The sequence below is a fragment of the Schistocerca gregaria genome, chromosome 4, assembly GCF_023897955.1.
Source record: "Schistocerca gregaria isolate iqSchGreg1 chromosome 4, iqSchGreg1.2, whole genome shotgun sequence".
Classification (NCBI taxonomy): domain Eukaryota; kingdom Metazoa; phylum Arthropoda; class Insecta; order Orthoptera; family Acrididae; genus Schistocerca; species Schistocerca gregaria.
Window position 1 is genome coordinate 351,302,697 of NC_064923.1, and position 26,465 is coordinate 351,329,161.

At 39.9% G+C, this 26,465-nt stretch overlaps 1 protein-coding gene across 1 annotated transcript in view; it reads right to left on the reverse strand.

Moving 5' to 3' along the window:
* The window catches only part of LOC126267721 (methyl farnesoate epoxidase-like), a 165,962-nt gene that overhangs the window by 59,478 nt on the left and 80,019 nt on the right, over nt 1–26,465 (reverse strand). Inside the window, exons 4-7 of the mRNA XM_049973023.1 lie at nt 26,104–26,291; nt 17,505–17,625; nt 6,442–6,622; nt 467–584 (exon numbers count right to left, since the gene is read on the reverse strand). Of these exons, the coding sequence (XP_049828980.1) occupies nt 467–584; nt 6,442–6,622; nt 17,505–17,625; nt 26,104–26,291 (608 nt within the window). The remainder of the gene's footprint in view (nt 1–466; nt 585–6,441; nt 6,623–17,504; nt 17,626–26,103; nt 26,292–26,465) is intronic.

A 26,465-nucleotide genomic window follows, 5' to 3' on the forward strand; every position in this document is an offset into this window, starting at 1 on the left:
TATGGTGTGACAAATAAGATGTACGTCAAAATTTGTGCACCTTAGAGGAGGGATATAAGAATTTAACTATAATGACAAAATGTTCTCTCCATTTCTCTTTTTATGTTTAAGCTATATAAGACGTCAGGGTACCTTGGAAATACAGAGCGGAAATCGATTGTATTTCAGGTAGTTGCAGACGATAAATCAGAGTGATAAGGGAGAACAATTTTGCTAACTGTATTAAATATCAAACTACCTATACTCACTTGTGGTCTGTACAAACAGACGAACTCACTATACACATGGACAGAAACAGTTGTCACAACATCTAATGGTGACGCATTTCAAGGGTAGAAAGTCAACTTCTGAAGTCTCAGAGTTTTGTTTTAAAAGGGTGGGTACTCAGACGAAATTTCTCAACAGTAAGTTTTTCGCTGGTGTCTGGCTTAGGTTTTAATCAATGTGGCACTACAGATGTACTAACCTCTGGAAGTCTGTAGCGGTGCAGCGTGGTGTCTTCGAGTACCCGTCGACATCCACGTATTGGTAAGACATGACACATTCTCATTGATTCCGTCAGAGCAGCTCTGGTGTAAACCAATCTACAAATGGTAAATGTTTTTGTAATTGTTTTATTGACATGGATTCACTGTCATCCATTTTATGCGAATTACATAAGAATATATAACAATGGTTGAGGTCTCAATTCTTTATATATCACATCCAGCTAAATGATTATTACAGAAGCATAGGCTGAAACGTTTTCAAATATAATGAGCGAACAAAAGTGTCTCAGACTTCTAAACAATTAAATATTGTAGTGCGCATTCTCCTTTGAGCGATACGCCTGAGAATAATAAACTACAGTGATAATGATTATTGGTCAGAGCATCGAAACAAACGATGCTAAAACTGAAGTCGAAATATTCCTATCTTTTTAGCAATTTTGATTCATCGAAGAAGATCACACACGGTTTGCATTTCGATCGACGTACAGATGCAAAAATGACATTATATTTCATATAGCTCTGAGCTCTATGGGACTTACCTACTGAGATCATCAGTCCCCTAGAATGTAGAACTACTTAAATCTAACTAACCTAAGAACATCACACACATCCATGCCCGAGACAGGATTCGAACCTGCGACTATAGGGGTCGCGCGGTTCCAGACGGTAGCGCCTAGAACCGCTCGGACACCCCGCCAGCTGTTATTCTTGGTGATCAAAAAGCCAGTATAAATTTGAAAACTGAATTAATCACGGAATAATGTAGACAGAGAGGTACAAATTGATACACATGCTCGGAATGCCACAGGGATTTATTAGAACAAAAAAAAAAAAAAAAAAAAGAATAGAAAAGTTCCAAAAATGTCTGACAGATGGCGCTTCATCTGATCAGAATAGCAATAATTAGCATTACAAAGTAAGGCAAAGCAAAGATGATGTTCTTTACAGGAAATGCTCAATATGTTCACCATCATTCCTCAACAATAGCTGTAGTCGAGGAATAATGTTGTGAACAGCACTGTAAAGCATGTCCGGAGTTATGATAAGGCATTGGCGTCGGATGTTGTCTTTCAGCATCCCTAGAGATGTCGGTCGATCACGATGCACTTGCGACTTTAGGTAACCCCAAAGCCAAAAATCGCACGGACTGTGGTCTGGAGACCTGAGAGGCCAAACATGACGAAAGTAGCGGCTGAGCACACTATCATCAGCAAACGTCGCGCGCAAGAGATCTGTAGGATATTTTGTGAACTTTGTTTTTTTTTTGTTCTAATAAAACCCCATGTCATTCCAAGGATGTGTGTCAATTTTTATCTCTCTATCTACATTATTCCGTGGTTTATTAAGTTTTCAAATTTATACTGACTTTATGATCGCCCGGTATTTTATACTGAAATTTCGGATGGACTGGTTCCTTTTCCGATTATAGTCCATCGAAGGCCACTGAAGCAACGGAGTGCTCCACGAAAGCGAAGCAAGAACAACATGCAGGATGTTCCAGTCTTCCGAGGATTTCTCCTTCATTTGTCCTTCTGTAAGGTAATACGTATCTATTGCCAGGTTACCTATTCAATTAAAATTCAACCACAATTTTCTACATGATCCTAGCTAGAGCTAAATGTTTCAGGAAACTTATTCTTAGTTGCGAATATGAAAAACCAAGAACTATATAAAGGAACATCGCCAATGATAATTTGTGCCGCACCAGGACTCGAAGCTGAATTTTCTGCTTTGCATGAAAGGACATCTTAATCGCTTTGGCTATTCGTCCACGACTCAAGACCACACGCAAACCTTTATATGGTGCTACTCTTGTGGCACGACCTATACTCGTACACACATTGTAATTCTCCTAAGCGCGAGGACATTTTAATTGAAAGTTGCTGCTTTGTATCGGTGGATAAATACTACACTGCATTGTCTGTGTTGTTAAGAAGAAGGCTACAATTTTAATTGAAAGTTGCTGCTTTGTATCTGTGGATAAATACTACACTGCATTGTCTGTGTTGTTAAGAAGAAGGCTACAATGTTCCTTTGGTCACACATGAATTTCCTCATCTCTACGGGAATCATATACTGTGCGTACGAGTACACGTTCTCAGGGATCCACGATACCATATGGAGTTTAGGATCTGGCCGTGAATCGCGCACGGATAAGTAAAGCAGTTAAGGCCATCGCTTGCGTAAAACTGGAAATCGTTGTTCAAGTCCCTGTCGCCAGTTTCTTATACAGCTGATAGTTGTTCACATTAGCAATTGGGAACACATCCCATGTATTTCATGACGGTTGTAGTCACCGCAGCCCCTGTTCCTTCGGATATGCATGCAGATCCGAAGGAACATTCAGTTGTTCTTCTTAACAACAAAGGCACTCCAATACATTAAATGTTTCAGTTTCGTCATTGATAAATGACGCTACTGCCTCATTATCTAGTTTCCTGAAAACGTGAATCTTTCAGTCTGTTTTAATTGTCCTTTGTACTATGGTAATCGTTATAGGTGCAACTGCCCTGTGGTCACTAATAGCAGTTTCAGCGTGCATGTCCTTAAAGAGGTCATGTCTATTTCTTAGCATCGGGTACAATACATTTCCAGCCAACCTTGCAGAACATCGGGGAAGGCAATCTCTAAGAACACGAAACTTACATACGAGGCTTCATGGCAGACATTCGGTTCCTAGGACTCATGTAAGGCATTTGATCTACAGATCGGAAGTCGGTCGGTATTACGCTTCTGAGAGCACTGATTGTCAATGCGCCATAGCCGGTGGAAGATTGTTTACATCCAGATCTTGCCATAGCTGCAAGGCATGCATCACTCGTGATATCTGTACTATTGCTTACGACAGTCTACCTGTTCATGATCACACACATCTGACTCTTCTGACAGATAGACCATCGTCTGGTAATACTATCCACTTAAACACCGCTGTAATAATCTGCCTATGAACGTTTCATTTGCCTCAAATTAACAATAACTGAAACTAGGAGAAATGAGCCTGAGAAAGTTTCATTACAATAATGGGCATATAAGTGTTGCGGAACTTTAACTATAGTATGGAAAAATATTATTCTTTTAGTAATTGTGTCTCGTAAAGTGTATTTAAAATTAACTAGTTACGACTGAAAACAGAACGTTTTGTGCAAAGATAACGATTGTAATGTACTCTGTTCACATTCCTGTATGTGGTGCTCCTAGTCCATTTATTTTTTAGTAATTTTTAAATGTTGCACTCTAGAGCCATTGCCTCATAATTAATAAAAATGATCAACCTCGATTGTCTTTATCAATAGACCTGAGCTAAATCCACCACTAAACAGCTGGAACCGACGTGAATCTGTAAGTAAAATCCTTTCTCTACAAACTGTTAAACTGCCGCATAGAGCAACTACACATACGTTAATCGTAACCTCTTAAGCCTTTTGTCGTTATCTAACACATTTCTATTTATGTCACAATTATTATTTGGTACGTCTATTGTTTATATCGCAACTTTTCTAGTTACATGTTAAACTAACTGTCGTTGCTAAATCTCTTGTTATTAAGCTTTACTTTGCTGTAGTTCCATAATTCAGATCAGGAGATGTGGTCTCATTTATTTATCATGCTCACTTTTTGAATGCCGTGCATTTCTTATGTATGAGGTCACTCTTTTGCGACATACAGGTTAGTTCTTATTACTCATAAAGTAAGTATTTCTATTGCAAGTAAAGATGGTAATAAGAAACAAATGTCAATAATTTTTGTGCTCCCTAAGTGCCTAAGATGAACGATCAAGAAAGAATGATGATGATGACGATGTTTGGCTTGTTGAGTGCTCAACTGCACGGTCATCAGCGCCCGATCAAGAAAGAATGGAATAATGGCAACTTAAATAAGAATTCTAGTAACAGGTTATAATGGAACAAAATGGGGGGGACACGCTATTGGTAACTGAAAACAGAAAATTGAGATTATGCATGAAAATAAACTTCTGAGACAGATAATTGTACCACAAAAAATTGTGGATGTAGACCAGATCACTCCTCTCAAAAATTAATTTTGTAAACAGCCGTTGTTGGCTAGTTATCTGTATAATTAAGACAAAATATACACTCTAAGGAGAAAAAAAATAGAACGACGTACCAGAAGGAATTATCCGAATGGGACGGAGATCGGTAGCCTTGATGTACTTGTAAAGACCAACAAATGATTACAGTATCAAAAATAGGTTGATTTATTCAAGACAAAAAAATCACAAATTGAGCAAGTCAAGCCGGCCTGTGTGGCCGAGAGGTTCTAGGCGCTTCAGACTGGAACCGAGCGACCGCTACGGTCGCAGGTTCGAATCCTGCCTCGGGCGTGGATGTGTGTGATGTCCTTAGGTTATTTAGGTTTAAGTAGTTCTAAGTTCTAGGGGACTGATGACCTTCGATGTTAAGTCCCATAGTGATCAGAGCCATTTGAACCATTTGAGGAAGTCAATAAGGCGCTGGTCCAGTTCTGGCCATAATGTAAGCAGTTATTCGGCTTGGCAGTGGATGATAAAGTTACTAGATGTCCTACTGAGGAATATCGTGCCAAATTCTGTCCAACTGGCGCGTTAGTCTGTCAAAATTCCGAGCTTATTGGAGGGCTCTACCAATCATTCTCCAAACGTTCTCAATTGGGGAGAGATCCGGTGACCTTGCTGGCCAAGGCAGGGTTTGACAAGCACCAAGACAAGCAGTAGAAACTCTCGCTGTTCGCGAGCGTACATTATTCTGCTGAAATGTAAGCTCAGGATGGTTTGCCATGAATGGCAACAAAATGGGGTAATAATATTGTGGACATACCGCTCTGCTGTAATAGAGCCATGGACGATAACCAAAGAAGTCCTGCTATGAAATGAAGTGGCACCCTAGACTATCACCCCTGGTTGTAGGGCTATGTGCGGGCGACAGTCACATTGGTATCCAAAAAATGGTTGAAATGGCTCTGAGCACTATGGGAGTTAACATCGGAGGTCATCAGGCCCCTAGACTAAGAACTACTTAAACCTAACTAACCTAAGGATATCACACGCATTTATGCCCGAGGCAGGATTCGAACCTGCAGCCATAGCAGCAGCGAAGTTCCGGACTGAACAGCTCGGCCGCAACAGCCGGCCATTGGTATCCCACCTCAGGTCTGGGCGTCTGCAGACAATTTCATTGACTGGTTTAGAATTGTCTTCAGGGATGAGTCCCGCTTCGAACTGATCCGCTATGACCAGCAAAGAAGTGTCTGGAGAAATCCCAGACAGCGGTGGGATACTAACCTGACTGTCGCCCACCGAGGTCCGACAACCATGAGTGAGGGTCTGGCGGTGCCGTTTCTTCTCATAGCAAGACCCCTTTTGTTGTCACCCGCTGCACATTGTGAGAACATTACACATCTCATTTTGTTGCCTTTTACGGAAAGTCATCCTGGCTTACATTTCAACAAAATAATGCCTGCCCGCACACGACGAGAGTTTCTACTGTTTGTATTCATGCTTTCCAAACCCTACCTCGTCCAACAAGGTCGCCAAATATCTCCCCAACTGAGAACAGTTGTAGCTTTGTTGGCAACCATCTCGTGTTTTTGGCGATCTAACTCGTCAATTGGACAGTATTAGGAATAATAGTCATCAGGAGGACATAAGGGGCAGGGGTGGACCAACGGGATATTGACTTGCTCAATTTATGATCCATTTTTTTCTGAAATTGTCATTTGTTGATCTGTACATGTACTCACATCTGCTGATTTCTGTCACATTTGGGTAATTCCTTCGCGGGGCAACGTTCCTTTTTTTGCCTTTGAATCAGTGTTAATATTAATGTGTGGTAAACTGTTTGTAAAAATAAAGATTAGTTAGTTAGCTGTATCACTAAATTACAAACATCATCTAGCTATCAAGTTTTAACAATTGTCTCCCTTAAGATCATCAGTGTAAAGTTGATCTAAGTACCTGTCTTTGTCCTCGAGAGTTGGGAGTCTGTCAACACCAACTGCTTCTTTTATCTCTTTGTGCACTCGTTCCAGGACATCAGGATGTCGTAACATCATAAGGAATGCAAATCTAAGAGAGTTGCTTGTCGTTTCCGCACCAGCAGTAAACATATCGTAGCACAGCATGAGAAGCTGGCTCTCTGGAAAACAAAGAAAAACACTACAAACGGACAGCGAAAATCTCTTTTTCGTCTGATGCATACCCATTAATGTGTGTGGGTTTGGATTCAAGGAAAGCAGGGAGTGAAACAACAACTCTTATGAAAAAAAGCTAAATAATTTTACTGCGAAATGAATTCGGAACAGTCAAAAAAAGAAATCTGCGAAATCAAAATCTGCTTCTGGGTAGCGCCCAGTAGGCTACGGTGTTGCTTTAGCCAATGCACTCTAACATGCTCTGATCTATTTTGGTATGTTACCCACGAAGTGCTCGAGACCAGTGATGAATACAGCCGCTTTTCTCCAGGGGGGAGGGAGGGCAGGGGGGAGGGATATTAAGCATGACGGTGGAGGGAAAAGGGTAAGTTTACAGGTTTCAGATTTTATTGAAAGCATACTAAAGAAAACAGCAGTGATACTAATATGTAAAAATTTCCTTATTTTCTTATATTTGTTTAAATCATGTGTGAGTACTAAGTAGGTGAGGCCAAAATTATTTATTTATCTTAAAGAATAAAATTATGGTAATCAATAATGCAACACTATTGCACGCAATATGGTAGGCTTACATTTACTAATGAATGGAGCTTTCTTTACGGTATGTCTGCTCATGACGTCATCAATGAAAATTTCTGTAGGTTTCTCATCCCCAGTACATTTGATAACATACACTGATGAACCAAAACAAAATGACCATCTACTTAAAAACACGTTGGTCCAGTTCTGGAACGAAACTCAGCAGTGATTCTGCGTGCTTATGGATTCTACAATAACTTTATAGGTTCCCATACTTGATATGTTTCCAGAGGATTGTGGCCCCAGATGCCTACGAGCCGGTCACAGACTGTTGGTTTGTGGGCGTCGAGCTGGCGCCCGATATCATTCCATTTGGCTTTCATAGGATTTAGATAAGTAAAATAAGATGATCAAGACATCAACGTGAGTTCACTATCACGCTCCTGAAACCATAGCACCACGATTATGGTTCTTTGACACGGGTAGTTATACTGCTGGAAGATCCCATCGCTGTTGAGGAAGACATCAAGGATAACAGGTTAAGGTGGTCCCTAATAATGTTCCCTTAATTTACAGGTATCATGGTGCCTTCGATTACTACCGCAGCTCCCATGGAGGCTAAGATGAATGTCCCCATAACATAATACTGCTTTCAAAGGTCTGCGTCCGTGGCGTGCTGCATGTTTCGAGCAGCCATTTGTCTGGATGACAGCGTATCTTAGCTCGAACATCGACCTGGTTTAAAAATAAATGGGACTCATCCGATCTTGCGACACGATTTCATTGATCCCCGGTCCAATCTTGATGGTCCTGTACAGACTGTAATCATAATTGACAATGTTGTTGGGTAAACATAGGAACACGTACGGGTCCTCTGCTGCGGAACACCATGCTCAACGCTGTTCACTGGAAGGTGAGCTCCAAACCACTTGTGCTTGCGCCAACACTATAGTCTGACGTCTGACACAGATGACCGCCCGTCCTGCTTCAGAGAGCGGCAAGCCCTCTGATCCCTATGTTCTGTGATGAGGTATCGATGATGAGGTTTGGATGTCCAATTTCTTGTCGCCTACTCGTGGTTTGAGCATTCTTCAACCACTTTCCATGGACGCTCACCACAGCAGCACACCCACAGCTTCGTTGTTTCCGAGATGCTCGCTCCCAGGCCCTGGGCGACAACATCTGGCCTTTGTTGAAGTCGCTTAAGTCGGCGTGTTTCCCTATTTTCGCGACATATTGTCGCTAGAATGATTCCCCGTTCGCCTCTGCTCCGCTCAAATACTTGTCTTCCCTTGTCATGTGCCCCCTACGCGACCAGGCAGCATACAACCTCGCGGTGGGCAGTGTTCATGATATTTTGCTCATCTACATCTACATGACTACTCTGCAATTCACATTTAATTGATTGGCAGAGGGTTCATCGAACCGCAATCATACTATCTCTCTACCATTCCACTCCCGAACACCTAAACCTTTCTGTTCGAGCTCTGATTTCTCTTATTTCATTTTGATGATCATTCCTACCTATGTAGGTTGGGGTCAACAAAATATTTTTGCATTCGGAAGAGAAAGTTGGTGACTGAAATCTCGTAAATGGATCTCGCCCCGACGGAAAACATCTTTGCTTTAATTACTTTCATCCCAATTCGCGTATCATATCTGCCGCATTCTCTGCCCTATTACGTGATAATACAAAACGAGCTGCCCTTTTTTGCACCCTTTCGATGTCCTCCGTCAATCCCACCTGGTAAGGATCCCACTCCGCGCAGCAATATTCTAACAGAGGACGAACGAGTGTAGTGTAAGCTGTGTCTTTAATTGACTTATTGCATCTTCTAAGTGTCCTGCCAATGACACGCAACCTTTGGCTCGCATTCCCCACAATATTATCTATGTGGTCTTTCCAACTGAAGTTGTTCGTAATTTTAACACCCAGGTACTTAGTTGAATTGACAGCCTTGAGAATTGTACTATTTATCGATTAATCGAATTCCAACGAATTTCATTTGGAACTCATGTGGATCACCTCACACTTTTCGTTTTTTAGCGTCAACTGCCACCTGCCACACCATATAGCAATTTTTTCTAAATCGGTTTGCAACTGATACTGGTCTTCGGATGACCTTACTAGACGGTAAATTACAGCATCATCTGCGAACAACCTAAGAGGACTGCTCACATTGTCACCCAGGTCATTTATATCGATCTGGAACAGCAGAGGTCCCAGGACGCTTCCCTGGGGAACACCTGATATCACTTCAGTTTTACTCGATGATTTTCCGTCTATTACTACGAACTGTGACCTTCCTGACAGGAAATCACGAATCCAGTCGCACAACTGAGACGATACCCCATAGGCCACGCAGCTTGATTAGAAGTCGCTTGTGAGGAACGGTGTCAAAAGCTTTCCGGAAATCTAGAAATACGGAATCAACTTGAGATCCCCTGTCGATAGGGGCCATTACTTCGTGCGAATAAAGAGCTAGCTGCCTTGCACAAGAACGATGTTTTCTGAAACCATGCGGATTACGTATCAATAGATCGTTCCCTTCGAGGTGATTCATAATGTTTGAATACAATATATACTCCAAAACCCTACTGCAAACCGACTGTAGTTCGATGGATTACTCCTATTCCATCAGTGTATGTGGACCTTTCACTCTGAAATTAACCCAGTTTTCAAGATTAACGTAGCTTCTTAATACTATATTACAAATTAGAGATTTCCATATTGTTGTGTGGGGGTGTTCTTCAATACTAAGGAAATACACACTCGAACTGAAGAAGACATTACTTCGTGATTAACATTTGGCAGGGGTAAAATACAGGGAGCGAAAGGCTATTTACAATTTGTACAGAAACCAGATGGGAGTTATTAGAGTCGAAGGCATGAAAGGGAAGCAGTGGTTGGGAAGAGAGTGAGACATGTTTGTAGCCTATCCCCGGTGTTATTCTATCTGTATATTGAGCAAGCAGTAAAGGAAACAAAAGAAAAATTCGGAGTAGGTATTAAAATCCATGGAGAAGAAATAAAAACTTTGAGGTTCGCCAATGACATTGTAATTCTGTCAGAGACAGCAAAGGACTTGAAAGAATGGTTGAACGGAATGGACAGTGTCTTGAAAGGAGGATATAAGATGAACATCAACAAAATCAAAACGACGATAATGGAATATAGTCGAATTAAGTCGGGCGATGCTGAGGGAATTTGATTAGGAAGTGAGACACTTAAAGTAGTAATGGAGTTTTGCTATTTGGGGAGCAAAATAACTGATGATGGTCGAAGTAGAGAAGATATAAAATGTAGACTGGCAATGGCAAGAAAAGCATTTCTGAGGAAAAGAAATTTTTTAGCATCGAGTATAGATTTAAGCGTCAGGAAGTTGTTTCTGAAAGTATTTGTATGGAGTGTAGCCATGTATGGAAGTGAAACATGGACGATAACAAGTTTGGACAAGAAGAGAATAGAAGGTTTCGAAATGTGGTGCTACAGAAGAATGCTGAAAATTAGATGGGTATATCACATAACTAATGATGAAGTATTCAATGAAATTCGGGAGAACAGGAGTTTGTGGCACAACTTGTCAAGAAGAAGGGACCGGTTGGTAGGACATGTACTGAGGCATCAAGGGATCATAAATTTAGCATTGGAGGGCAGCGTGGAGGGTAAAAATTGTAGAGGAAGGCCAAGAGATGAATACACTAAGCACATTCAGAAGGATGTAGGATGCAGTAAGCGCTGGGAGATGAATAAGTTTGCACAGGATAGGGTAGCATGGAGAGCTGCTTCAAACCAGTCTCAGGACTGAAGACCACAACAACAACAGTTCCAAATTTCGTAGACAGTGACATCCTGCCGGCGCAGTTGAATTTTGACAAAACAATGCTAGATTTTATTTATTGCATTACAGGAGCCTAGACGATAATTTAAGTTCATACATTATTTTGACTTTCAATGTTTTATACAATTAGATATGAATTTCTCAGAGGGAATTTTTATCTTCCAGGGGGTACTTCCTCTCCTTGGAGCACCCTTTCAAATCATCACTGTTAGAGACGGTGGTGCTGTCATACAATAAAGGCTATCACGGCTGGGGTCTTAGCTGTTCTTCCGGGTTGTATAGTAGTCCAGAGATGCACTGGAATCTATTGAGGTACTCCTCGTTCTGCTGTGTCATGCCAATCGACGAATCAGATAACGAAGAGCGACATAAAAGCTGTGGGAAAGTTCGTAGCCGAGGATTACATGCAGTAGTATCACATTGTAACACTTTACAGTCGCGACACTCATTAATGTGATAGTTTTTACAGTCGGATAGAACCACACTAGCTCCTCTAACGGTATGAAAGCCAGCCGTGAGATTAATGTTTGTTTCTCATTATTTTCTGCTTAGTTAAAGAAACAGTTACTCCTTTTTGCATTCCAAGCGTTGTTAAATTATCTAGAGACTTTAGCTGTGAAATAAGTGCAAAAAGAGCAGTATCTCTAAGTTTCGGTGACATAAGCTACAATTTATTCGTGAAGAAATAATTTCGATTATATGTATAATTGCATCTCCGTCAGCTGAAAGCAAAAGGATATAAACACATATTTTACGCATGAGAAACATATATTTTTGTTGTTGTATGTTCTTATTGTCAAACGTACTTCCCTTGACACGTACCGATTTTTTACGGCGTCTAATGATTATCATATTCTCGTACTTCACTTGACTTTCTGATACACGAAAATTTTTGTAAATGTAATGACATTTGCTTCAAAAGCGATTGCGCTGAAGAATCTTGCTGTTTGTGTAATTGATTTCTTCTGTGTTTGGAAACAGTTTTATTAGTTTTGACGTATTATTATGACATATCTTTGGTTTTCCTCTCACCTACAGTTGTGGTGGCTTGCTTGATACTTTAAATGAAGAAGACATTGCATCCCATACAGTTTTACTACTTTCCACATTCTCTAACTTGACTGGCAGTGTAGTGAACAAAAACTTCACGTTTTTGAGTAGTTACACGACAGCTTTCTGAACAAGGTCGAGTCTTATGCTGTTCACTCACTATTTTTTTGTTCTTAAGAGGAAGTGACTTTCTTCAGTAAAAACATATAGGCTACATGAACATCGTAAATAAACTGGCATGTTATGAACCGTTTCAAACCTCCCAGTGTCCTTAAGAAACTACAGAAAGACAGATGGATGCCATTCTTTAGATATTACTTATTTTCACGGAACTGCGTACGTTCGCTATTGTAAAAGCCGTGTTACATATCAGTGTCAATAATACTATTCGCACTCATCCAATATCGTATTCAGAAGTGCAGCTTACTGTCCACTAGGAGCGCTGTGCGAGAACCTTAATTACGTGTTCTTTTGGTAGCCCATAAACGTGTGCAATGAAAAAGAAGCAAGGCATGCTATTGCATATGACAACGAACTGAACGATTCTTGAAATTCCAGAGAAATGGAACTGCGCAGAAGTATACTTCCATGCGGAATAGAGTTATTGTTGTTTTTTTTAAATTGTCAGTGCATCAGTCTCATCGTAATTTACACGTATTCTCGCTTTGAAATCTTACCTATGATGCGTCATTCAATGTATGGCCAATAATAGCAATTTATAGAGTAAAAAAAGATTTAATTTTTGAAACATCTTCCAGCATTGTAGAACACTACAAATTTGATTAAAGGAATGGTCTCAAACGTTTAAGACCCCATAAAATTGACATCTGCTTTAACATTTATGTAAGTAATTTTTATAGTAATAACTGTTTAACCCCTGTGAGATGGAGTCCTACATTTGCAACACTAGCCTATTTGTTTCTCTTCCCAGAATATTTCTCGCCAGTAATTCTGTCAGTTTTTCAGTAATAACCAAACGCAAGACAATGGAATGTATGTTTACTTTTATCATCTCCTTGATCGCCTTTGTGAATTTCATTTTGAGATTTTCAAAGTATATAAGTCTGCGCCAAGCATTGTGATATACTAATACTCAGTTACTTAGTTTCATGTCCTATGTATCATTTTCATGATAAAACTTAATGATATGGAACGAACCATTATATATTGACATCAATTTTTCCTGTAAATATGCGTCCATGCTGATCGTTTTTTAGTTTTTACGTTTTTTTAAATTAAAGACAGACATATGTTAGTCAGTAATTCCTGCCCATCACCATTTACACATTACGGTAGTAGATAGTCTTCTGCAGAAAAAGAGGAGTTATCGAAGAGAAACGTTTTCAGTTCAGTTTCAAATTTTACTTTGCTGTGTGTCAGACATTTTATATCAATGGATAAGTGATCAAAACTTTTGGTTGCAGCATTGTGAACCCCTATTTGTTACACAGACAACCTTAATGTGGCGTGATGAATGTTATTTTTCTTCTTCTGGTATTGTAGTTGCATACATCATTATTCCTGATGAAGTGTAGTGGGTTATTTACAACAAACTTCATGAGGGAATGTACATGATTACTGTTTCAGTGTTGAGCATCGCCGGAAGGTGCTGTTCACAACACGCGTGAGGTGGTACAAATAAAAAGAAGTACTGTTATCTTGTTGGTGAATAAAAGTAAAAACATGTGGAAGGCATGGAAACAGGACGAGTGTGCAGCGTTGAGCAACGCTTCCAAACAATTGTATGCTGCACAGCGACAAGTGTCAGACATCCAGGATTCTGCTAAGACTGCCTCCATCTCAACCGAGTGTTGTCAGTCAATCATTATGCGATAATCAACAGCCTACCCAAAGGACGGAAGGGATGAAAAAGACGTCGTTGATACGAGACGACGTTCTGTAATACAGACTATAGATGATAGCTTGATTAATTTTAGCAATTTTACCTGTTGTTCCGTAATATCAACGTCAGTCAATGACACGATAGAACAATTCCCAGTTTCTGCATCATTGCTAAATCACCCCTCCACTGCTTTGCAAGTTCCATATACTAGATTGCGGATGCAACTAGATAACTGTGCAGTACGTCTATACGACCATAAACACCAAAGTACACCAGACAGCGTGCTATATCCATGCAAAGAGGTTATATACATATTTCGAGCACATTGAAAATCAGTGTCCAGAAGTTAGAATAGTTTGGATAGCGACAGTGTTGCCATCATGAGGTACGCTGACGAACTGACCGATAGAGGCTGGCGCGGCGTTTTTGTCTGCTACCCCACCCGCCAACCGGCGAGTCGCTCTGTCCGCCATAGACACTCAGCATATTCTCCCCCATTCCTCCCACCGACACGTTGCTCCCTGTTTGGCCTGTGTCCAGGTACAAAACAAGTGCTAGCGGCATCTCTTCTGTTACTCCACCTGCTATTCGAAATTATATCATTCTGGGATGTCTCCTTCCTCTTCATCGTTCAGCTAAACCATGGGCACTGTTTGGTAGTGCCAGAGATGACAGTCGACTGCGCACATTGAGAGACTATCAGACACCCTGCCAATGTGACATCATATAAATAGGGCAATGAAACCATTGGTAACAGAAGAAACACTTCACTGCATCCTAGAAAGAAGGAAGGACGAAAATGTCCGGGAAATTCAGGAATAGAGAAGTACAAGTCATTTAGAAGCGAAATAAATAGGAAGTGCAGGGAAGCTAAAGCAAAAGGCTAAAAGAAAAATGTGAAGAAATTGAAAAAGAAATGACTCTCAGGAGGAATGACTCAGCATATTAAAAAAAAAAAAAAAAAAAAAAAAAACATTGGTGAAATCAAAAGCAAGAGCGGTAGAATTAATAGTGTAATGGGAATTCCACTCTTAAATGCAGAAGAGAGAGCGGATAGATGGAAAGAATACATTGAAGGCCTCTTGGAGAGGGAGGACTCGTGTGATGACGTGATAGAAGAAGAAACAGGAGTCAATGGGGAACAATTAGGGAATCCGGTGTTAGAACCAGAATTTAAAAGAGCTCTGGAAGATTAAAATCAATTAAGGCAGAAGGGACAATATTCCACGAGAATTTCTAACACCATTGGGGGAAGTGTCAACAAAACTACTGATGACGTTGGAGTATAGAATGTATGACTCTGGCGACACATCATCAAACTTACGGAAGAACACCATTCACACAGTTCCGAAGACTGCAAGAGCCGACAAATGCAAGAATGTTTGCAAAATTAGTTTAAAAGCTCATGCATACATGTTGCTGACAAGAATAATACACGGAAGAATGGAAAATTGAGGACTTGTCAGATGACGAACAGTTTGGCTTTAGGAAAGGTAAAGGTACCAGAGAGGCAGTTCTGACGTTCCGGTTAAATTCGGAAGCAAGACTGAAGAAAAACCAAGAGACCTTCATAGGATTTGTTGACATGCAAAAAGCGTCTGACAATGTAAAATGGTGCAAGATGTTCGAAATCTGAGGAAAGTAGGGGTAAGCTGTAGGGAAAGACAGGTAATACACAATATGTATAAGAACAATAAGACCACAAGAACAAGAAGGAAGTGCTCGGATTGAAAAGGGCGTAAGAGAGGGTTGTAGTCTTTCGCTACTATTGTTCACCACATATATCGAAGAAGCAATTACAGAAATAAAGGGAAGGCTCTAGAATGGGATAAAATTTATGCTGAAAGGATAGCAATGATAAGATTCGCTGATGACATTATTATCCTCTATGCAAGAGAAGAAGAATTACAGGACGTGCCGAATGGAATAAAGAGTGTGGCAAGTGCAGAATATGGATTGAGAGGTAAATTGAAGAAAGACGAAAGTAGGAGAAGTACCTGAAATGCGAACAGCGAGAAATTTTACATTAGAATTGAGGACTTCGAAGTAGACAAGGTAAGGAATTCTGCTACCAAGACAGCAAAATAATCCATGGTCGGAGCAAGGAGGACATGAAAAGTAGACTAGCGCTGACAAGACAGGCGTTATTGGACAAGAGAAGTCTACTAGTATCTAACATCGACTTGAGGAAGAAGTATCTGAGAATGTACGTAGGGGGCTACCATTGCATGGTAGTGAATCATGGACTGTGGGAAAACCGAAAAAAAGAGAATCGAAGTATTTGAGATTTGTTGCTACAGAATAATGTTGAAAATTAGATGGAATGATAAGATTATGAATGAGGAGGTTATTTGGATAATCGGCGAGGAAAGCACTACAAGAAAAATACTTGTCGGAAGAAGGGATAGGATGATAGGACGTCTCTTACGACAACAGGAAATAACTTCCATTGTACTAGTAGGAGTGGTAGAGGTTAAAAACTGTAGAGGAAGAGAAAAATTGGAATACAATCCGAAAATAATTAAGGACAAAGGTTGCAACTGCTACTCGGAGATAAAAAGGTTGGCGCAAGAAAGACATTCATGGCCGGCCACTGCATCAAGCAAGCAAAAAAAAAAAAAAAAAAAAAAAAAAAACCAACCCAACAACAGCTACTGAAATGGGGGAACTTACGCAGTGCATACGCATGTCTGGCACAGCCAGGTGTCCTGTAGCCATGTTTAAATTCTGCTGGTGAGGGAGAAAAGGAGTATCTTGGGAACTGTGGTCAGGCAACGGGGTACTGGCTGGTGCTTTTTGGCAGCTCAGATAGGTTGCATCGGGAAACTGAAGATAGAAGTACGGCAACTCTATTTAGATTATATTCTCTCATGGTTCGCAGCCGCCTAAATTGCAGGATATCGCCTAAACTGTATTCTCGGGCCCGGGAAAATTCCACTTCACTAGTGTGACTACCAAACAAACTGAAATTAACTAGCGATTGCTAAAGCCACAGTATTTGTCCTTCACAGCAAAAATGAATCCTTAGTTTCTATAAATTTGTAATGAATTAAAAGTCTCTACATAAAATTCCAGGAAGGGGCAAGGGTCTGTCTAGCTTAACACATCCCCGAAGCAGACAGAAAGTTCGGTTGCAATTTGCTCCAGCATGGTGACGTAAGCTAAAACAATACTTCATCCTCATTCTCCTTCCTTCTGGCTCTGTTCTGTGTCTCCACGGAATCAGCATGTTATATCGGATTTGGTCATCTTAGTGGCAGTGGGTGGTTGGATGCGCTTCCTGATGCCACCTCACCCCCCCCCCCCCCACCCTCCCACCCCCTCCCTCCCGCACTGCCTCGCAAACCCCGCACAGCTTCAGACGAAATTTGTGAATCGTGTAACTGAGGTGGGATGTGGGTACCAAACCAGTGTTCACTTAGTTGAATGTAAGAAGCACCCTAAAAGGCACATCATGGCTGTCCAGCACACAGACCCTTGTCGGAAATCTACAGTGTGGATTCATCTGGAGCCGGCGTGTCTCCCCGTGTCCCAGAAGTGGGCAGGTTACTTTCTCCTCATCGAACACCTTTTAATTAGTGTGCGTTGTAAATCTCATTTTTTATCACTTACCTGTAAATGTTGTGTTATCATTTTGTTCCTTTTTTGCTTTTCCCATTTCGTACAAAAATGCGTCTATGAGATCTCTCTTCTTCCCTGGCGTATATGTTGCCTTATGGGTTTCAATAATTTCCTGAAAAATTACAGGAATTTTATTATAACACAAAGAACAAAGTACTATCTTCGGGGATACGACATTCATACGAAGAAGTGTAAGAGAGAAAATGTCGTTCCGAAAAATTGCTGCAAGTTTTCCTTTTGCGTAGAAGTGTTTGGCCTTGTCAACAAAATATCTGTATTTCGTAACTTCTTTGTAAAAGACTGTTTTTTGAACAATAGTGTGAATAAACGACGAAGGAAAGCGTCTTATGATGGTAGATCGAAACATACCTGTGTATCGAGCAAATGATGGTTTTGTCTGTTTCATTTCCCTGTGTACACATACCTACTGTGCCTTCATATTTTTGTCTGGAATATATCATCCCACAAACAGAATTAAAATTTGCCTCAATTTCAAGTCACCTTTTCAGAAATACGTAAAATCTCTGTGGTCAGACCAAAGTTTCCAGGAAGGTTACAATGGTGTAATAAATGTACCAGAACTAGTAATCTTTCGAAATATTTCGAAATGGGAGGCTCTTTCCCTAAATACCAGCTCCTTGCCTTCTGCTGGAAAAGAACTGAACTCTACAAGAAGTAAGACCTCAGAACACATAAAAAAGTGATAGATAAAAAAACACATTTATCTCCCTTCATTGCTAGCTAGAACTTAGATGGAAAGAACAGTACTCTAAACAAGTTGCCAGCTACCTATTGCATGTCACACTTTGCAACTTGAAAAGTGCAAGTGCGATAGCGGGTTGCCTATATGCCAAAGGCAAGAATATCATCAATGACCTTCAATACATTTCATCAAGATGGGAGTGGTGGGCAATTCAAAGACACAGTATGACGAACTAACTCAGATGTGATAGTGGGCTATTGAAAAAAATTTAAAAAAATGAGAAATTAAAAAGGAGTTAGACGCTCCATTCAAAAGTTCGCAAAGTATTTGAAATGTTTTTTAAAAATGTAATACTGACAACATTGCAATATTTCCTTTTCACAAAACATATGATTCTTCTTTATATTGCATAGATAGACAATATGTTTCCAAGTTTTCGATTATTTATCAATAATACCTAAAACTTTTGTCAGCACCGGTTTAAACTGGCACTAGTGATCTAGTTTGTGGGTTAAGCAGCACTTGTTCAATGTCCATAGCTTCATTCCTATACCATACTTGGTGTAAAGCACAATGTACCCTTGAATTAAATATTTCCTCACCTTAATTGTTCCATAAAACACATGATGGTTATCACAGGGTGCAATATTGATTGTACATCTAAAGTATCTGCAAAAATACATAAACTTTATTAGTAAAATAATGATTATGTCAATGTTACTTCTATATCTAAAATATTCATTATAATTGATACCTTTAACCTGATTCTGGACTCTCAAATTAGTTGCATCAGTGCCGCATCAATGTCTAAATTGTTTAATAACGTATGTGATAAAAATCAAGTAGGGAATTAGTCATTTTATTTTTAGGTCTAAATGAGTATGACCAAGCCTATAACTGCATAGGGCAAATGTAGGTTAAAACACTCTGATAAGCAGGGAAATAAACAAACAAACAAATAGGCAGCTGTATTACTGGCAGCTACTGGAAGAATGCAGTCAATGTGTGACACCTAAAGCACTACAATGAACTCTCAAATCAATTGTCACAATGCTAATTCCACATCCAATTTATTCTATACCTATACAAAACATATTTAGTACACTACGTAGACAGTTGACATTTCTTCCCATGCATAAATTGAGGTACAAACTAAGCAAATCTTACCAAGTACCACTTTGAGGGAAGAAGTTAAAAAAAGAAACAAAGTTTAATTCATGTGTCACAATGCTGACTTCACATTTGAAATGTCCATCAAAATGCGTAAATTTACAGTATTTCCATATCAAAGACATAAGTCAAAAGTGTTAGAAGTTTTTCACTATTGTGTCACGTCACCAAGGAGTGGGGGAGGGAGGGGGGAGAACATAACATTGTACATCAAGTTCTACAAAACAAAAATACAATCGCTGATCGCTGATATTTACTGGCTGATATTGATGTTTATTGCATTTCATCTAAGCCAACCCATCGTTATGAACAAAAACCGATCCTCATAGGAAGGCAGTGACATTTAATGATCGGATCTATCATGCCAAGGCTTACTAAAACTTTTGCGGACTTTATTTCTGTTATCGACTAATAAATAATACCGAAACCTACTTGTATATCTCCAAATACGAGATTAAAAATACACAACATAGCCAAAGGCAAATGAACTGACCAAGCACCATTTTATTAAGACAGAAGGCGGTTTGATGAGATCTTTATTGCCTTGTAATACATGAACTGTATATTCCTGTAATACGCAAATATAAGTTAGTGATGCACCAGATACGAGGTGTAAACATGACGAAAGGCAATGATGGACAAATTCCCACACAGAGAGTTGAAAACTTGATATCTTTGCAACACTGATCTCTTACTGCGCACAAAAAACCGATCTTTGGACTAAAATCTACATATTAAAGGAACCAAAACAAATTTACAAGCTGTTCCGTAACATTACGGAACTCGCTTAGGCACTACTGCTGATGACACATATTGCAATTAGCATAGCTGTACGATCTGACTGCTTGCCACCAGTTAATGGCTCTTATTGACTCATGACATGGCGATTGCCCCTACCAGCAACAGATATCTCTTTTACTTAAGAACTTCAAAAATGCTGGAAAAACTGTGGGTCACCAACTTTTAATCAATGGAATAAAAAACAATCCAAAATTGGAAATTTTTTTTTCACTCTTATTCAACACTGTAAGAATGTGCCTCACACATTACCATTGTTTTGCAAGACTGACAAAAAACACCTCACACATAGTTTATTGCAGTAAATTGTAACAAACTGAACCATAATCGTTGTTACAGCAAGACTGTAACAAATTATCCCATCCATGGCTACGTTATCTCTCTGAAACTAGTCATCGAGTAAATAAAAAAGAGAAATTTGCAACTTTGGACTGGTTTTCTTTGTACCCTTTTATTTAAACTCTTCATTTCTCTAAGCACGATTTAGCTTCAGTTATAGGATGAATAGGTGGAGGATAGACTGTCTTGCTAAGAAAATTTGCCATTACTCCTAAACACAATAGTTTTACTAACAAAAACTCGACTCAATTGATCGAAAACTGATGCCATAGTCAACCAAACATCGCAGTGAGCCCCAGACTAGGAGTAACTCTGTCTTGTAGTACAAAACATTTGCCACACAGTGAAGATTTAAACGTTTAATCCCATACAGCAAAATTGTAAGAAATTGTCCTCAATATCACTATGTTACAGCAAAACTATAGGAATGTGCCTGTTAGATTACCATTGTTATACAAGATTGTCACAAAAAGAATCATACACCGTTTATTGCAGCAAATGATAACAGAATGAAACGTAATCGATGCTACAACAAAATTGTAGCAGATTGTCCTATCCACTGCTAAGTTATTGCAAAAGAGTAACAAGTATAATAAATTACCCTACCTTTTTCCAGGTTGGGGCAATGATGGTAATTTTATGGGGTTGGCATGTGATTACAGTTTATAGAGTGTGTCAATAATGGTCACTTTTCAGGCTGGTCCAATGAAAATGTTTAAACGTACTGCAACAACACTAGCTGATGGTGTGTGCCTGCAGTTGCTGTCAGTGGTGTCAGTTACTTGGGATAGCTGCTACTGGAGGTGACGTAGTCAGCTACTGGGGATGTCAGCAACTTGGGGGTTGTCAGCTACTTACCCAGTTACAAATACACATCTAATGAAATTGCAACAAATTGCCTCATACATCTAAATTGTAAAAGACTGCCAATTTTTCAGAAAAACTGTAACAAATTATTCCTGTTATAGTAAACATATTAACGATTTACCCCTCATTGCAACACTACAGCAAAAATTGCTCACACGTCGCCATTGTTACACGAAATTATAACAAACTGCTGCGTGTCTACTAAGGAAGTTGATACTTCTTCTGTCAAGATGTGAGTTATTCTAGTACTCACATCCGATCACTCAGCAAGTTGAAACTTACTGTTGCCCTTAACTTGAGACTTGCTCCAATAAGAATAAACGCTTAGCCAGATACATAACATCACATTGCCAGATCAGTACCTAATGCATGACATCACAAATCACACGTTCTTTAGTATAACAGCATCATGACATCAGACGTGGATCCTTGATCTTGATCTCATAATACCAATATCCACAATGGCGGAATCAATGATGTCATGGTGGCGTTCATTGTAAAGGCCAGGGATATGTTGCGCTGTGGTCGGTTTTTTCATGTTCATAACTGATATAACACTACTGTGATACCATGGATTCTGCCACTGGATTGTGACATCATGCAGTTAAGGTGAATGTAACGCATTATCGTAGTAAAGAGAGAGTCGCTTGTGATGTTGTAACATGTGGAGTATTATGCAATTTGTTCCAACTTTGCTGTAACATGGTGATGTGTGAGGGAAGTTTTTACAATTTTGCTGTAACATTTAGATATATGGGGTATTTGTTTTACTTTTACTGTGATGTGATGATGGGAAAATTTGTTGCAGTTTTTCTGCAACAATAGAGATGCATGGGGCAATTTGTTACAACGTGGTGCATAAACTGTTAAAATTTTAGTCTAACACTTGAATGTGTGGAGGAATTGTTATATTTTTCTATAACAGGAGCAATTTGTGAATTTATGCTGTAACATAGGGCATCTTGTTACATTTTTGTGTAACATAGGCCAGTTTACTACAGTTTTGCTGCAACATGGGAATGTGTGGAGCTTGTTCTTACACTTTTGCCACAGCATGAGGAAATTCATTCCATTTTTGGTGTGACATTTAGATATACGGGGAATTTGTTATAATTTTGAAGTAATATGCTGGTGTATGAGGCAATTTGTTATATTTTTATGTAAAATAGGCAGCTTCTTACAATTTTAAAATAACATGACACTCTGTAGTGCAATTTGTTATAATTTTTGCTGTTATGGAGTATTTTGTTACATTTTTTATTATTGATGTGTGGGCCAATTTGTAACAATTTTTCTATACCATGAGACAATTTATTAGAATTCTGTTGTGAAATGGCACGGTAAGAACATCAAAACTGCGTATTCCTTTCGGTCACATGTTTTTTGTACTCCATACTCTTTCTCATCATTCTTTTATTTATCCTAGTTTCCATGGTAGCAGCTTCTGCAGCTCTCTCCGCTTAGTTACTTACAGTCTGGTTATCTAATTTCTTCAGAACATGAATGCCAGAAATTGCACATCACCGAAAAAAGTTATTACTGCATCCATTCACCAAACTCCAAAACTGTCAGCCTGACAAGAACAGTTTTCAGTGTTTGCTCCTCTTTGCAGCAGTTGTAGCTTTTGATGATATCTATGAGAGATCATGGAGATATCCGCTAAGAAGGTCTGTATTTGCCAGATTCCTTTATGTAGCCTTAATTGCTTCCATAATAGCCAGAGTGAGTGTACTGTATGATTTTACACCCAATTACTGTAGATGACTGCTGAACCAAGCGATGTGTATTATTCAACGTTGTTTTGAACTGCTTGCCTCAACACCTCCGTTTGGTGACTCATTTCCTAACTCTCAGCATTTCTGCCATAGAAAACACATGCAATGAAATAGAACAATACAGCAGTAACTACGAGGAATATACGTGTTTCAAATTCCAAAAGCAATAAGTAAACGAATATATAACAAAATGTTTGGTTACAGCTAAGCCCCAGCCTTCTATATGCACTCGTATTTACTTCCGGAACAGTGAGCCTTTTAGACTACGCCAGTGTTTATGATCCATACCTAAAGCTGAAAAAAGTAAGGAAATGAGGAATACGCCATGTCTTCTGATGCACTTTTAAATGACAGAGGGGCGTTGCACCTGTGCAACATTACAATCAAAGTAAATTCACGAACAAACGGAAAATGCGTAAACTATACGTTTTTGTAATCGACATGAAATGCTTTTCTGTATAGAGCGGAATTATTTTTATCAAATTTTTGGTCATTTATCACCAGCATTTCCCCTTATAGTAACGTAATTACTGTTACCATTTATTAAGCACATAATAATGTTGTGTAGAAGAATTGTATTGTAAAGGAATATTATAAAATTCTGAAAAGCTAATGCTATGACTGTTATACAGGGAAGAGCCAGAGAACTGGTAGACCTGCCTAATATCGTGTAGGTCCCCCGCGAGCACTCAGAAGCACCGCAACACAACGTGGCATTGACTCGACTAATGTCTGAAGTATTGCTGGAGAGAATTGACACCACGAATCTCGCAGGGCTGTCCATAAATCTGTAAGAATACGAAGGAGTGGAGATCTCTTCTGAACAGCACGTTATAAGGCATCCCAGATATGCTCAAAAAACTCAGAAGAGTGTTCCTGGAGCCACTCTGTAGTACTTCTGGACATATGGGGTGTCGCATTGTCTTGCTGGAATTGTCCAAGTCCGTCGGAATACACCATGGACATAAACGGATGCAGGTGATCAGACTGGATGCTTACGTACGTGTCACGTGGCAGAGTCGTATCTAGACGTATCAGGTGTCCCATATCGCTCCAGCTACACAAGTCCCACATCATTACAAAACCTCCACCAGCTTGAACAGTTCGTTGGTGACACACAGGGTCTATGAATTCATCAGGTTGTGTCCATAACCGTACACTTCCATCTGCTCCATACAATTTGAAAAGAGACTCGTTCGACCAGGCAACATGTTTCCAATCATCAACAGTCGAATGTCGGTGTTGACGGGTCCAGGCGAGGCGTTAAACTTTGTGTCGTGCAATCGTCAAGGGTACACGAGGGGACCTTCGTCTCCGAAAGCCCATATCGATGATGTTTCGTTGAATGGTTTTCAGGCTGTCAGTTGTTGATGGCCCAGCACTGAAATCTGCAGCAATTTCGGAATGGTTGCACTTCTGTCACGTTAAACGATTCTCTTCAGTCGTCGCTGGTCCCGTTCATGGAGGATCTTATTCCGGTCGCAGCGGTGCCCTCCGACATGTTTTACCGGGTCTCACGGTACACTTGTGAAATGGTCGTAAGTGAAAATCCCCACTTCATCGCTATCTCGGAGATGCTGTATCCCATCGCTCGTGAGCCGACTATAGCAGCATGTTCAAGCTTTGTTAAATCTTGATAACCTGTCACTGTAGCAGCGGCAACCGGTCTAACAACTGCATCAGACACTTGTTGTCTTATACAGACGTTGCCGACCGGAGCGCCTTAGTCTGCCTGTTTACATATCTCTGTATTTGAATACTGCTACCTATACCAGTTTCTTTGGCGCTTCAGTGAATTACACATTAATCTAGTAGATATGGATAGTATAACGCAGTAAAATTCTGAGAAGCTTATGTCAGAATCTGGCACTGGACTCGCATTGTGGGGACGACGGTTCAATCCCGCGTCCGGCAATCCAGATTTACGTTTTCCGTGATTTTCATAAATCGCTCCAGGCAAATACTGGGATGATTCCTTTGAAAGGGCACGGCCGACTTCCTTCCCCATCCTTCCCTAATCCGATGAGGCCGATGACCTCGCTGTCTGGTCTCCTCCCCCCAAACAACCCAACCCAACCTCAGAATGTAGGATGTCAAAAAACTATATTAAATTGTGAAATTTTTTGATTGCTCGACTGTTACATCACTCTGTATTAAAAATTGTGATAGGCAGACACCGATCAGAGAGTGGCAATTTGTGAAATAATCTGGTTGTGTTTATTTTGAGTGTGGTTCCCATGTGGCTCTTGCTATATGGAATTTTGCTTTTGCTTTGGAAACATAATGGTGAATTTCTCTGTTATTGCTTTTGATGTAACCTGCACTCACTCACACACACACACACACACACACACACACACAGATTTGTGGACTTTGTTGTTCCTTTTGAGCGCTGAAAATTAATTTGTGTGTTGTGTGTATGTATAAAGAAACAAACACTGCTTGCAGATGAACGTTTTATCAAAAAATATATAGTTTCTGTAGAACCGGAGGCCTTTGCACATCATGGTTGAAAGCTGGCAATACGACACGAGTTTTCTCGTCATATGAAGGACGCTTTCACAAATAAAAATAAAAAGAAAAGTCGCTGTACTTAACAGCAACGTCGTTCTGATAGTGGGTAAACTGAAGGATTCGAAGTAAACAGCTCTACCCCTTTTCTCAATTCGCAGCCTCTATTGCCTTGTACTCTAACATCTAAATAAATTTAGCTGGAGGCTGTAGACGTTCAGTTTACAGTCATTCAAAGGAGGCATATACTGACTGACACACTGTGTGGTAAAATGAGTGGAGTCTTCAGAAGGTATAAATTTAAAAAAATAGCCTTTTTCAACTTAAAAACCTGTGTTTCACAGCGAAGCTGCGAAATTTTTCTCCTTAAACCCAAAATGGATACACATATATAAGTTTAGAGCTACTTGAGTCGTAGTGTACTTACTAAAAAATAGGCGCGCACCATCTCATTGAACTTTGTGATTGCATTGTAACCCGATGCCTCGGGCTGGATGAAGCGCAACCATGGCATGGCACTGAGTTTACCTCCAGCCATGTCGAAGGCGCGCGAACGTGTGTAAAAGAGGTCAAGTAGCGTCTGCAGGTGCTGGTCACCGTGTGGGAAGCTGTATCCTGCACAGTGCGATAGTGAAACCTTAGTCTACCGTGTACTCAGCAATATTTTACTATTGTCATACCATGTTTGTAGTGCTGAAAATATTCTCCTTTTATGCTCTTCACAAAACTCTTTTTAACATGTTGTTTCGAGCTTTATGGTTTGTAACTTATTTATTAGTTAATTATTGA